The 13,847-nt window shown below is 36.3% G+C and overlaps 1 protein-coding gene across 1 annotated transcript in view; it reads left to right on the forward strand.

The window, feature by feature from the left end:
* The window catches only part of NDFIP1 (Nedd4 family interacting protein 1), a 48,908-nt gene that overhangs the window by 18,029 nt on the left and 17,032 nt on the right, over window positions 1–13,847 (forward strand). Inside the window, exons 2-3 of the mRNA XM_020902854.2 lie at window positions 7,824–7,911; window positions 13,229–13,359. Of these exons, the coding sequence (XP_020758513.1) occupies window positions 7,824–7,911; window positions 13,229–13,359 (219 nt within the window). The remainder of the gene's footprint in view (window positions 1–7,823; window positions 7,912–13,228; window positions 13,360–13,847) is intronic.

Genomic DNA, 13,847 nt, shown 5'->3' on the forward strand with positions numbered 1-13,847 from the left:
GAAGAAAAGCCATCGAATTGATGATCATAGTTTGAAGTATTTGCTCTCATTTCTAAGGACTAACATAAATATTGACTTGGAATATTTTCTCTCCTTCCAAACCAAATTGTATTCATCAGTTGTATTTATACATGTTAATGGTGATAACCACAAAAATCTTTACATAGAAAGCTTTACAAACTGGTGGCCAGTCTAAGGAAATTTACTGTGGTATTCTTTTCATCTGTTATTGCCATTGTCTTATTTAAAGCATTATCCTAATTACTTTGCTTTTCCTTTGCATTGGTGAGTTTTGATTCTTTAATTGTGTTTTTAATTACCTAGTAAGAGGATTTGCATTTTGTCTTTTCCCTCTGCCATGAAAGATGTTTAGGATAGTCTAGATCTGGTGGTAGTTTGTTTTTAAATTATCTTTAGGTAAACAGTAGAAAAAAATAATGATGTTTATTCTTTGCTCTTAAAAGAGATTGTTGGTCAAACTGTCTTTTAATTTCTTGACCCTAATATTTTTCTTTTCAGGGAAGGGAAATATTAAGGGATTTTAAAAAAGTGTGATTAATTTGCAGTTCAATGTGTTATTTTCCTTTATTATTTTTATCCATTCACTTGTAGGTGTACTGTGTTAAACTCTGAAGATATTGATGGGATCAGGACCCACCCCCTCCCATTAAGGGACATAGACATTGATTTAGCAAGGAAGTACTCATTTGGAATAGTTGATTTTCAGTGTCCTTTTAAATAAATAGATTTGCAGTTTTAATATTAGAAAATACTCTTCCTATTTTTGAGTTGTAATCCACATGCCATATAGTTCATCTTTTTACAGTGTACAGGTCAATGGTTTTTACCGTATTTACAGGTTTTGCCACCGTTCCTACTATCTGATTCCAGAAGACTTGAATCACCTGCAAAAGAAACATAGTCCTATTAGCAGTCAGTGACTCCACACTTTTCCATTCCCTAGCACTTGGCATCCACCAGCCTTTCTGTCTCTATTATATTTGCCTTTTCTGGAGACGTTGTATAAATGGAATCATACACTATGTGGTGTTTTGTGATTGGCTCCTTTTTCTTAGCATAATGTTTTCAGGGTTCACTCAGATTTTAGAATGTTGTCAGTGCTTCATCATTTTTGTTTCTTGGGTTTTTTTTTTTTTTTTTTGGTTAGGGTTATTTCTTTTTGTCCATCCTTTTTGAAACTGTGTGTGTTAGTCTCTCAGTTGTGTCCAACTCTTTGCGACCCCATAGTCTGTAGCCCACCCCACTCCCCCTACCCCCAGTCTACTCTGTCCATGGAATTTTCCAGGCAAGAATTTTGGCATGGGTTGCCATTTCCTTCTACAGGGATCTTCCCAATCCAGGGATTGAACCTGGGTGTCTTGCATTGCAGGCAGACTCTTAACCATCTGAGCTACCAGGGAAGCCCATCGTTTTAAATGGATATACCAGATTTTGTTTATCCATTCATCATTTGATGAACAATTTGACTATTATAAATAATGCTGCTATGAACATTTATATGCAAGTTTTTCTGTGAAGATATATTTTCAATTTTCTTGAATATATGTCTAGGAGTGGAATTTGCTGGATCCTTTTTTAATTCTGTGTTTTTTAATTTTGAGAAACAACCAAACTATTTTCCATCTTGTGTATGAGTGTTCTAATTTCTCTGCATATTCAACACCACTTGATTTTGAATTTTTTCCCCCTTTTTTCCTTTTGTTTATGGCCATATGCTTGGGTGCAATGTGATATCTTGTGGCTTTGATTTGCATTTCTTGATGACTAATAATGTTGAACATCTCATGTATACTGGCTGTATTATCTTTTTCAGAGAAATGTCTGTTAAAATTAGATGGTCTTTTAATTATTAAATTTTGTTGTCAAAATTACCTTATATAAATATCATCCCCTAGTTAATAGTAAGTTAGAAGAAAACTATTCTTGAATGTATAGAATTTGGTGGTGGTGGAATAATTTATAGTCAGTATATTATATACAAGTATAAGATCTGCAAACTGGTGGTTGCCAGAGGGGAGGTGGATTGGGGGGCAGGTGAAATAGATGAAGGTGATTAAGGGGTACAGAGTTCAAGTCATGGGGATGTAATGATACATAGCATAGGGAATATAGTCAGTAGTATTATAACAACTTTGAATGGTGACAGATGGTAACTAGATCACAGTGATCGTTTTGAAATGTATATGAATCTTGAATTACTATAAAGTGCACCTGAAACTAATATATGATGTTGAATGTCAATTATACTTCAATTACAAAAAAACCCACTATAGTCTATATACAATATAAAATTTTTAGTCCTCACAAACTTTGGCTGTTTCTGAACAAGAGTAAAATAGCACACCCAGTTGTTTACCTAGAGAAATGTGCTTTTACTTTCTGGTAATTATACTGTATCATTTGTTGAGATTTAAAGAGTATGCAAAAACAGTGGGTTGATAATTAGAGGTTTAAACTATTGCATTTTAAGGTAAATGTTTTAGAAATTAATGCTAAAATTAGAAGTGTAAGTAGCATTTAAAGCTGATGTTTAGGATTTTCTGAGACTCTTACTATCTAAAGAAGGTATTTAAACTTACCAAAATTTTCTTGCTGTTTAAATAGGATTCACCCAAGAAAAAAATGAGTCGCAAAAATACTGTAACTTTATGGATTTATTGGATAAGTTCAGCATTATTTTCCACATACTTGTTATGTTTGTGTGAATTTTGAGGTATACTTTGATAGCGCTTCTCATGGATTTATGAGTTTTGGGGTTGATCTTCTCTTTGATGTTTAGTAGAATTTTTTTTTTTTTAATTGTTCTTCCATTCTTAGTAGAGAGAATCCAAGAATGACTTTTATGTGCCTTTAGGTACTGCCATCCTATACAGTTGTAAATGTTGACCTTAGTTTGGCCTAATCGGAGTCCTTCTTCTGTTGCTTAAAACAGCTCATTTCTAAATTGAAGCTCATCTTTAAAACTACTGGGATTTCCCTGATGGCTCAGATAATAAAGAATTTGCCTGCAGTGGAAGAGACCTGGGTTTGATCCCTGGGTTGAGAAGTTCCCCTAGAGAAGGAAATGACAACCAACTCCAGTATTCTTGTCTGGAGAATTCCATGGACAGACCATGGGATCGTAAAGAGGCGGACATGAGTGAGCGACCAACACATTTCAGAACTGCTTTTGGGAGGGTAGCGAGAAGCCTTTTTTACTGTGGCGGGAGCTCAAATAAGAATTTAAACTTACAGGGTTTGTGTCTTTAAACTTGTTAATTGAAGTTTGCTTCTCTTAGAACTTGAGTTATGTATGATTTCTTTATGGGAGATTCTGTTGTTTAACTAAAACACCATATATTTATTTCTAATAGGAACAGTGTGGATAGGATATAGAGGAAGATAGTAACAAGGAAAAACATCCTTTATTTTAGTTGTACTCTATTTCACAGGCTTAATATACAGGACAAAACATTTCAGCACCTGTTGGTAGGTGTTTTTTTTTTCTTTTTTAAACTGAGGGATTGAAGGCAAAAGGAGAAGGGGGTTGCAGAGGATGGTTAGATAGCATCACCTACTCAATGGACATGAATTTTAGCAAACTCTGCAAGATAGTGGAGGACAGAGGAGCCTGGCATGCTACAGCTCGTGGGGTCTTGAAGAGTCGGACACGACTTAACGAGTGAACAACAATCAAGGCTAAGAAGTACCTAGAAGATTGTGCCATATAAATAAAGTGGGGACGTGGAAGAGTTTTAGGGTTCTTCTGGGGAGCCATAACAGAGTCTGCTCATGGTATAAGGAGGAAGGCAAGTAATCAGGAAATAGGAGTGAGGGCACTGTCAGGAGTGTGGTGAAGAGAAAGACCATCTGAAGTTTTACATGATTCAATTATTCCTTGATCAGCAGTGAAGACACAGTTTTGTACTCAGTACTTTATATGGCATGTATAGGTAATTGTATAACCAAGGGAAAACCACAGTTTAAATCTTATTTGAAGATAAGTAAAATTGATGAGAATTGTTTAAAAAAAAAATTATGTGACAGAAAAGAATCCAGAGCCCCAAAGGTATTTATTAACTGTCACAATCATACAGTCAACCCCCTCCCCGGCAGGAGCATAGTGGAGGGGGAGGGCAGAAGTCCCACCACTTTTCAGACTTGTCTCTCCACAGCCCCTGCAGAGGAATCTGTAACAGGTGGGCTGAAACCAGGCTTCCACTGACCCAGCTGCTAGAAGAGACTGGGCATCTTTCCGGCGACAGCCTCAAATTGACAATGACACTTATTCTCTTAGAGAGCCCTGGGAGAGCCTGAGGATCCCCAAGCCCCAGGGATATGTTAGGGAGGACTGCATAGGAAAGGTTTCCAAGGACAGAAAAGGGGAACCTTAAGAACATATTATGGAACCACATAACCAGTCACACAGCCTTATAGATAAGGCCTGCTTGAGTTGTAGTGCAGTATTTCCCAATCCCCCCACAATCCCTGTTAGTGAGGGTGTGGCTTGTTTGGCTGGCAGAACCAAATTAAGGGCAGTAGATGCCCCCAAGGTGTAAAAAGATGTAGACCTAGGGATTCTGTTGTATAGCATGTTATTATTCACACTCTGGTGGTCACTGAATACTTCTTGAAGGTGATTGCCTCTTTCCCTCCAACATTGTAGTGTTTTATTTTAAACACCTTTCTTGATGGAGCCTAAATTTATCACCAGCATTATAGAAAAGAAGTCAGAGTTGCAAACCCTGTATAGTGAGGTCCTGAGATCTTCCTAATACATTGAGCCTCCCTAATCATAGTATGTGTCTTTTTGTTGGTTGTTTTTTCAGCTAGAAATAATATTAGTATGATTGATTACTAATAATTACTTACTATTTATTAATTAATGATTCAAAAGTGGTGAATTTTAATGGAGTAAAAAATTTTACCTCGAAATGTTTCTTTTTCCCTCATTAAAGAGAAAATGGGGGTTTCTGAGTCAATTGGAATTTCTTTGCTCTGTTATCTGTTACCCTGATGTGGGATGATCAAATTTCACATTTCTAGGTTGCTAGGAGACAAGCAACCTATCTTGCAGATACAGGTGTTAAAACTCCTTTATGCTTTATTTCTTAGAATTCTGTATTTCTTAGAATTGTCATGCTTTCTTTCTAAAATCTTAATTATGCAGAGGTAACGGGATTATTTGACCAACCTCAAAAAATAGGAAAAAAATCAAATGAAAAATGAGAAATTAGGTTTAAATAAAGAACATGACTGGCTGTAGTAAACTAAGGCAACGTTCGTAAAACTCTTTTTGCCTTTGCTTTTGCTGCTGACTTTTGCTGCTTTTTGCAGCTTTGTTTTTGCTGGGGTTTTTTTGCACTTGCTGCAGTGCACAAGAGTGGTAAGTTGGGAGTAAATTGAGAATGCTTTGTCTGGAGATACGCAGGTGTTAAAACTGTTCCAAGTAAACCTGGCCCCAGGAACTCTATTTAAATAATTTACTGATTTGGTCTTCCAAAAACATTTGGATTTACTGTAGCTATTTTGCCCAGAAGCCTTCTTCTGAAGGGCTTCCCAGGTGACTCAGTGGTAAAGAGTCTCCTGTCAATGCAGGAGATGCGGGTTTGATCCCTGGGTTGGGAAGATCCCCTAGAGAAGGAAATGGCAGCACACTCCAGTATTCTTGCCTGTAGAATCCCATGGACAGAGGAGCCTGGCAGTCTACAGTCCATAGGGTCACAGAAAGTCAGATACGATTGAGCATACATACATGCACTTCTTCTGAAAAGAAAATTCATCTTACATTACAATGCAATTATTTTGGGAATGCCTTAAGTTTAATGTTAGATAACTAGTGTTCAAAAAAAATGTGCCCAGATGGTAGATAATGATGAAAATTTGGCAGAATTCACTTGAACTTGAATGCTTTGCAATATTACTCTCCCAGGTAAGGCTAGTGGTAAAGAACCTGCCTGCCAACGGAGTAAACTTGGGTTTGATCCCTGAGTCAGGAAAATCCCCTGGAGGAGGAAATGACAACCCACTCCAGTATTCTTGCTTGAGAAATCATGTGGACAGAGGAGCCTGGTGGGCTACAGTCCCTGGGGTCACAAAGAGTCAGACATGACTGAAGCAACTTAAAACACACACATGCTTTGCAGTATTAATCAGAAAGGTTTTGTTTGCTTCTAATTTTGAATAGCATGAGAATTGAAGACTGGGATCTTTCAGATTTAATATCTGCTTCATGTGAGGACAGGTCAGCCTTTCTCAGGTTTCAATTGAAGATAGAATTCTTAGCAGCAGTTGGTTTAGAAGGATTTGTATTTTACCTTTGGCTCAGTTGGCTCTATATGTCTTTTAAAAAAAAATTTAAAAGATGGGCCGTTTTAAAAATAATTTTATTTATTATTTTATTTTTGGCTGTACCTGGTCTTCGTTGCTGCATGCTGGCTTAATTTGCTTGTGGGGGCTTCTTGTGGTGGTTTCTCCTGCTATAGAACACAGGCTCTAGGAGTGCAGGCTTCAGTAGTTGTGGCACACGGTCTCAGTTGTCTGCTGCATGTGGAATCTTCCCAGACTAGGGATCGAACTCGTGTCCCCTGAATTGGCAGGCGGATTCCTATCCACTGTACCACCAGGGAAGTCCAGCTCTATATAGCTTGATGGTGTACATCTGGTACCCAAACCCCCAAATCAGTTGCAGTGATAAATACTACATTAGTACTTTACAGATTGACTCCCATTCTCAACCAGTTAATCTTTTTTTTTTAATGTTTTTAATTTTTTTCTTTAAAATTATTTTGTAAAATATAGACACAGAAAACTGAATAAATCTGTAGCATTTACTAAACATGAATGGCGTTGACATCCACAAAACCAACACCCAGATCAGGAAGCAGTCCTTCCATCACCTCTGAAGCATGTTCTCATCTGCCCACCAGGAGACTGACTCTCAGCCAGTTCATCTTTTAAAGGAGCTGTATTATGTTGTCACAGTGGAAAGTTAAATCACATGTTTTTGTTTATGAAGATGAGTTGGGTAGACTCTCTAGACTGGTAGTGGCAGAAAGACAGTTTCAGTGTCAGTTATGTAAAGTAACTGGAGCTATAGATTTGACCAGTGAGAAAGTTACTGATACAGAAGAGGAACATGTACTGACAGAGGTTGTATGTAGAATTTTATGTTTTTGTAAATATCTCAATTATTTAAGATACAATCTTTCTGCAAACTGAGTAGACCTTGGTTTTACTGTGATTTGTCTTTGTCTTAACAGATTTTTGTTATTCTAACTGGAAAAATTATACAAGTGATAAATGTTCATTACAAAACTTTAGAACATACGTATACACAAGGAAAAAAACTCCTCTGATTGCATCTCCTAAGATAAACAGTGTAAACTGTAGATGTCTATCATAGACCTGCTTTCCATCACATAACTGTCTTTCAAAACCAAATTATGTGATTCATATGGTTTGATAAATTCTTTTTTATGTAACAGTATAACACGAATCTTTCTGTTCAAAGTCATCGAATTTTCTTCATTTTCATTTTTGTTGTTACTTAGTAATCCTTTGTGAGATGAACTGTAATTTATTTAATAAGTCCCCTATGATTAGTATTTAGGTTGTTCCTGAATAGCATTATATTTGCTACCTTATTTGCATCTTTCTGATTATTTCCTTAGGATAAATCCTGGGAGTAGATTAAAAGGAGCTGCACATTTTAACACTTTTGAAACCCACTGCCAAATAGCTTTCCAGAAAAGCTATTCCAGTTTTCAGGTTTTCCTCTAATTGCCTTTATATTTGCATTAAAATGTAAAATTTTTATTTAGTTGCAGAATGAAGAAGAGCCTGGAGAGCCTGAACAGGCCGCAGGGGATGCTCCTCCACCTTATAGCAGCATCTCTGCGGAGAGTGCAGGTAGGTGACAGGGTGAGATGACTGCTGAGCTCTTGAAATGCGTTAGCCAGAGACTTTTGTCTGCTACTTGTTGGTGTTTGTATTTGGTTCAGCTTTCTGTAAGAAATCTTTAACATTATTTTTAGTTTGTAGCCTGAGGTGAAAAAAACTCATGTTACTATTCTGAAAAACAAATAAAAGCCCCATTCCAATGTGCCTTTTTTATGGAACTTAATTTCATTCCAGCAGACTCTTAATATAAGGGTAGAATTCAGAAAGCAAGTGATCGCCTGTTTTTTCCTCTTGTTCTTTTTATAGTTTTCTTGTTAGTTGTTCTGCCCTTTGATTCTAGTACCTATGACCTGGAATATAATATGTTTGATTTCTTTTATAATAAATAAAAAGCTAATAAATCCTTAAATAAAAAAAGCTAGAAGTCTCCCAACGTTTTCATTTTCTTCCTCATAGTTCAGAACCTTCCTAATTAATTTTTTTTCTTTCCATCCTGTCAGATTATCTTTATAATTTTCACACATAAGTTTAGAAGAGATGGGGAAAAGAAATAAAATTATGATAGTTTAGGACTTTTGGTAATTAGATCTTTGTGATACCAGTTCTGCTGTAATTGCTGAAAGCTGACGAGTTTTGATGGAACCTCTCCCATATTCTCTGAAACAGAACTGTGGCAGAGTGGCAAGTATGTGACTGATGGTTAGAAATGGAGTGGTACACACGTGTTGGTGGGGAAAAGTAAAAAAACTACTGTTCTGTATATTCAGTTTACCTGTTTTAATTTGTGGTATATAAATTGTGGTAAACAAATACTGGATTTTTATTTTGAATGTACTAAATTAGAAAAGATTGTCATTAAACTTTTCATGGAAACTTAAAATTTTATATAAGGTGTCTATATCGATGGATCCCATTTTTAAAAAATCCTTTGAAATAGAGAAATAAAAATATTCTTGATTTCCCTCAACTTAAGGTAGTAAGTAGAGTTCCCTGGTAGCCTATTGGGTAGGATTCCAAGCTTTCACTGCCATGGCCTGGGTTCAGTCCCTGATTGAAGAACTGAGTTCTTGCAAACTGTGTGGTGTGGCCAAAAAAAGCTTTCCTTAAAGTGGTAGATACCAGTTTTGTTCATATATTCAGAATTACTATGGCTATGGGCATTTCAGATTATACCCATCAATTGGTAATACAATTTTTGTATGATTTAATTAAAGGTAAAAAAATTTTAAGGAAATTATATATGCATGTATATGTTTGCATATGTATGTAGTTATTTTGACATAGAGAAAAACAAGTTTCTTGAATTGGATTAGGTGGCAGCTTTAGTTTCAATAATACATTTTCCTAATTTTATTCTAAAAGCTTTGATATTTTATTTTTCTTGTTTAGATAGGTCTGCATTCCATCTGGAATTGTTTTTTTTCTGTATAGTATGAGGTAGTGGTCAAGATTGTTTTTCCTTACGGATATCCATTTGGTCCCACACCATTCATTGAAAAGACCATTTTTCCTCCACTGTACTGCAGTGTCACCTTTGTCATGAATCAGGTGACCATATATATGTGTGAGTATCTGTTTTCTGGATTCAATGCTATCTTTGGTCTGTTTATTCACCTTTGTGCCTATACACCACTGTCTTAATTCCAGAGCTTTATAATCTTGATATCTGGTAATTAGGTCCTTTAGTCTTTTTGTTCTTCAAGATTGCTTTGGTACTTCTTGGCTTTTTGTATTTTCATTTACAGTTTAGAATCAGCTTGCCAGTTTCCATAAAATGGGAAGAAATAAAAAACTCTCCTGGAAGTTTAGTTGGGATTGCACTGAATCTGTTTATTAATTTGAAGATAATTAGCATCTTTATAATACTATGTCTTCCAGTCTATGTTAAATCCCTCCCATTTATTAAGATTTCTTTAATTTCGCTGAATAATATTTTGTGAGGTTCAGTATAGAGACCTTGCATCTTGTTTCTTACATATTTTTTTCTTACATCTTTTTAGTTAGATTTATTCCTAGGTATTTGATTTGTTTTGGTGCTGTTGTAAATGGTCCATGTATACTTTTATTTTCTGTTTGTTGCTGACATAGAAAATATAATTGATGGTTTATATTAACTCTGTGTTCAGAGACTTTCCTAAATTCATATATTAATTCTAATAATTTGTTTGTAGATACTCTTGGATTTTCTATATATGTAATTATGTCTTCCATGATTAAGGATAGACTTAATAGACTTATTCTTTTCCAATCCTTTCGTCTTGTATTCTCTTTTCTTGCCATACTGCATCAACTAGTATTAGGTTGGTGCAAACAAAGTTTCAATTTCAGACTGTGAATTTTAAATCATTATAACTAGGCTCAAACACATCTTTATTAATCAAAATAGGAGCAGTTAAAATCAACACATTTTTGCCAAGGAGAAGTTTGTTTATTCCTGTAGCATAAAAATCCTTGCCTTGGGATTTGATAAACTCTTGGAAAGCATTTTCTGCCTCCTGCTGGTTGTGGAAGCATTTTCCCTGCAAAAGATTGTCAAGATGCTTGAAGAAGTGATAGTCGCTTGGCAAGAGGTCAGGTGAACATGACAGATGAGACAAAACTTTGTAGCCCAGCTCGTTCAGCTTTTGAAGTGTTGGTTTTGTGATATGCAGTTGGGCATTGTTGTGAAGAAGAATTGAGCCCTTTCTGTTGACCAATGCTGGCTGCAGGCATTGCAATTTTTGGTGCATCTCATCCATTTGCTGAGCCTACTTCTCAGATGTATTGGTTTTGCTGGAATTCAGAAAGCTATATTGGATCAGACAGGCAGCAGACACCAGACAGTAACCATGAGCATTTTTTGGTGCAAATATGGCCTTCAGAAGTGCCTTGGAGCTTATTCTTGGTCCACCCACTGAGTTGGTCATTTCCGGTTGTCATATAAAGTCTACTTTTCATGGCACATCACAGTCTGATTGAGAAATGGTTTGTTGTTGTGTACAGTAAGAGAAGGCGACACTTCAAAATGACAATTTTTTGATTTGCGATCCACTCGTGAGGCACTCACTTACCAAGTTTTCTCACCTTTCTAATTTGCTTCAAGTGCTGAACAACTATAGAATGGTGGATGTTGAGTTCTTATACAACTTCTCATGTAGTTTTAAGAGGATCAGCTTTGATGATCCTCTCAGTTATCATTGTCAACTTCCGATGGCCATCCACTGCTCTCATCTTCTAGGCTGTCGTCTCCTTTACAAAACTTCTTGAACTACCACCATATTGTACATTCATTAGCAGTTCCTGGACTGAACACATTGTTGATATCATGAGTTGTCTCTGCTACTTTACAACATGAATAAGAAAATCGCTTGAATTTGCTTTTGTCTAAAATCATTTCCATAGTCTAAAATGAATATAAAATACACAGCAAGTAATAAGTCATTAGCAAAAAAAAAAAAAATAAAGCAAGAAATGCACTTTAAAATTATGTGTAACATGACCACATTTATTTAAGAATGTATTCCAGTATCAAGGGCTTCCCTTTTGACTCAGCTGGTAAAGAATCTGCCTGCATTGCAGGAGAGCTGGGTTCAGTCCCTGTGTTGGGACTATCTCCTAGAGAAGGGATTTAAGAATGTATTCCAATATCAAGGGCTTCCCTTTTGACTCAGCTGGTAAAGAATCTGCCTGCATTGCAGGAGAGCTGGGTTCAGTCCCTGTGTTGGGACTATCTCCTAGAGAAGGGAAAGGCTACCCATTCTAGTATTCTGGCCTGGAGAAGTCCATGGACTGTATAGTCCATGGGTTTGCAAAGAATGGGACATGACTGAACGACTTTCACTTTCCAGTATCAAACGGCAAAGTTCCAACCATGGAAAACTGCAATTACTTTTGCACCAACTTGATTTGTACGTCTAAGATAATGTTTGATTAGAAGTGGTAATTGTGGGCCATTTTTGTCTGATTTTCTAATCTTAGGGGAGAAAGCTTTTAATAACTTAGCATTAATTATGATATTTACTCTAGATTTTTCATAGAGATTTGTGAAAAGATTAAGGAATCAGGTTTAGGTATTTTTTTCAATCCTTTCTTCTGCCCATGTGAAGACAATGAATTTTTCTCCTTTTTTTTGTTAATGAAGTGAATTCTATTGATTGACAATTTCAGTAATATACTACAGTAAAATTGGAAGTTAATTATAGTTAAGCAAGGTGGAGGAAAAAAAATGTTAATTTTTACACATAGGAATTTTTTCAAAATTCTTAAGTTTTAAAAAAATTGTGTAGAAAATTTAATCCATTTGTAAATAGATCTGTTCTAATAATACATATTGAATCTATTACAATAGAAATCAGTGAGAATGAAGATGTAAATTTTAAAAGAGGGGATGCAATATTCCACTCAATGATTCTCTAACTGAACCTGTGATTACCTTAAGCGTGTCATAGGAAACAATACATGGTAAAAATAATGTGAAAGAATCAAAGTGCAAAAATCTATGAAACATTAATTTTAACCTTTTTTCCAAGTTAATTTTGATGTTTATAAGTGGGAGGAAACCATGGTACAGATTTCCAAACACACAGGTGAATTATTTTTAGCTTAAACTTTACCTTATGCTATTATTAATATTCCATGCTTTTGTGAACACATCACATGCGTGCTGAGTTGCTTCAGTCATATCCAACTCTTTGGGACCCCATGAACTGTAGCCCTACAGGCTCCTCTGTCCGTGGGATTCTCCAGGCAAGAATACTGTAGTAGTTTGCTGTGCCCTCCTCCAGGAGATCTTCCCGACCCAGGGATCAGACCCGTGTCTTTTATGTCACCTGCATTCGCAGACAAGTTCTTTTACCACTAATGCCACCTGAGAAGCCACCACATAGTGAGCCAGAAAAAGTGTTCAAAAGCATTTGGCAGGGAAAGTAAAGTGAATCTGGAATTTAAATAATCGAAAAGCTGATAAATTTAAAAATCATTGCCAATCCCATGTTCAGCATCTTTTGATTCAGTTATTCTATATGTTATGTTTGAGGAGGGCTTCCCTGGTGGGTCAGTGGTAAAGAACCCACTTGCCAGTTCTGAAGATGTGGGTTTGATCCCTGGGTCAGGAAGATCCCCTGAAGGAAATGGTAACCCACTCCAGTATTCTTACATGGGAAATCCCATGGACAGAGGGGCCTAGTGGGCTGCAGTCCATGGGGTCGCAAAGAGTCGGACTTAGCAACTAAAACAACAGCAAAATTTTAGAGGAATGGTTGGTTTTTGTTTGCCAGAGTTAGCAGAAATCCTTTTTCCTCATTTCAGCTAATCACTGGGTAAGTGTGACTTCCTTTTTATTTTGCAGCATATTTTGACTACAAAGATGAGTCTGGATTTCCAAAGCCCCCATCTTACAATGTGGCTACCACACTGCCCAGTTATGATGAAGCTGAGAGAACCAAAGCTGAAGCTACTATCCCTTTGGTTCCTGGAAGAGTAAGTCCAACTTATACCTTGTTATTTGGTACTAGTTTATGGGAATTAAGTTCTTTGCATTATCAACTTTGTGATACTACTTAGATTAAATTGATTAGTAAAAGTACAACTAATCTTTAAAATCCGATACATTTTTCTTTTGGGATAATAGACTTATCTTTTCCTGAAGATGATGGAGGTAAACAGTATAAAAGAGCAGAAAAATCACTAGTCAAACCAGCTCATTTTCTCTGTATATTTACTACTCCCCTCACTTTCTCAAGTCTCCTTTCATGGCTGAAACATCTTGGAGCAGAGCTGATACAGGAATATACCAATTTTGCCTTGATCCTGTATACTTAATATTTTGGTGTTAAGTAGATAGCTGCTTAGGAATTTGTGGAGAGAATAAATAAGTGCAGCTTCATAACATTAAACTCAGAGGGGTTTAACAATCATCTAGTTGAACCCTATGCCACCAGCAATCCAGATCATGCCATCTGTGGAGG

This window comes from Odocoileus virginianus, chromosome 3, assembly GCF_023699985.2.
Source record: "Odocoileus virginianus isolate 20LAN1187 ecotype Illinois chromosome 3, Ovbor_1.2, whole genome shotgun sequence".
Classification (NCBI taxonomy): Eukaryota; Metazoa; Chordata; class Mammalia; order Artiodactyla; family Cervidae; genus Odocoileus; species Odocoileus virginianus.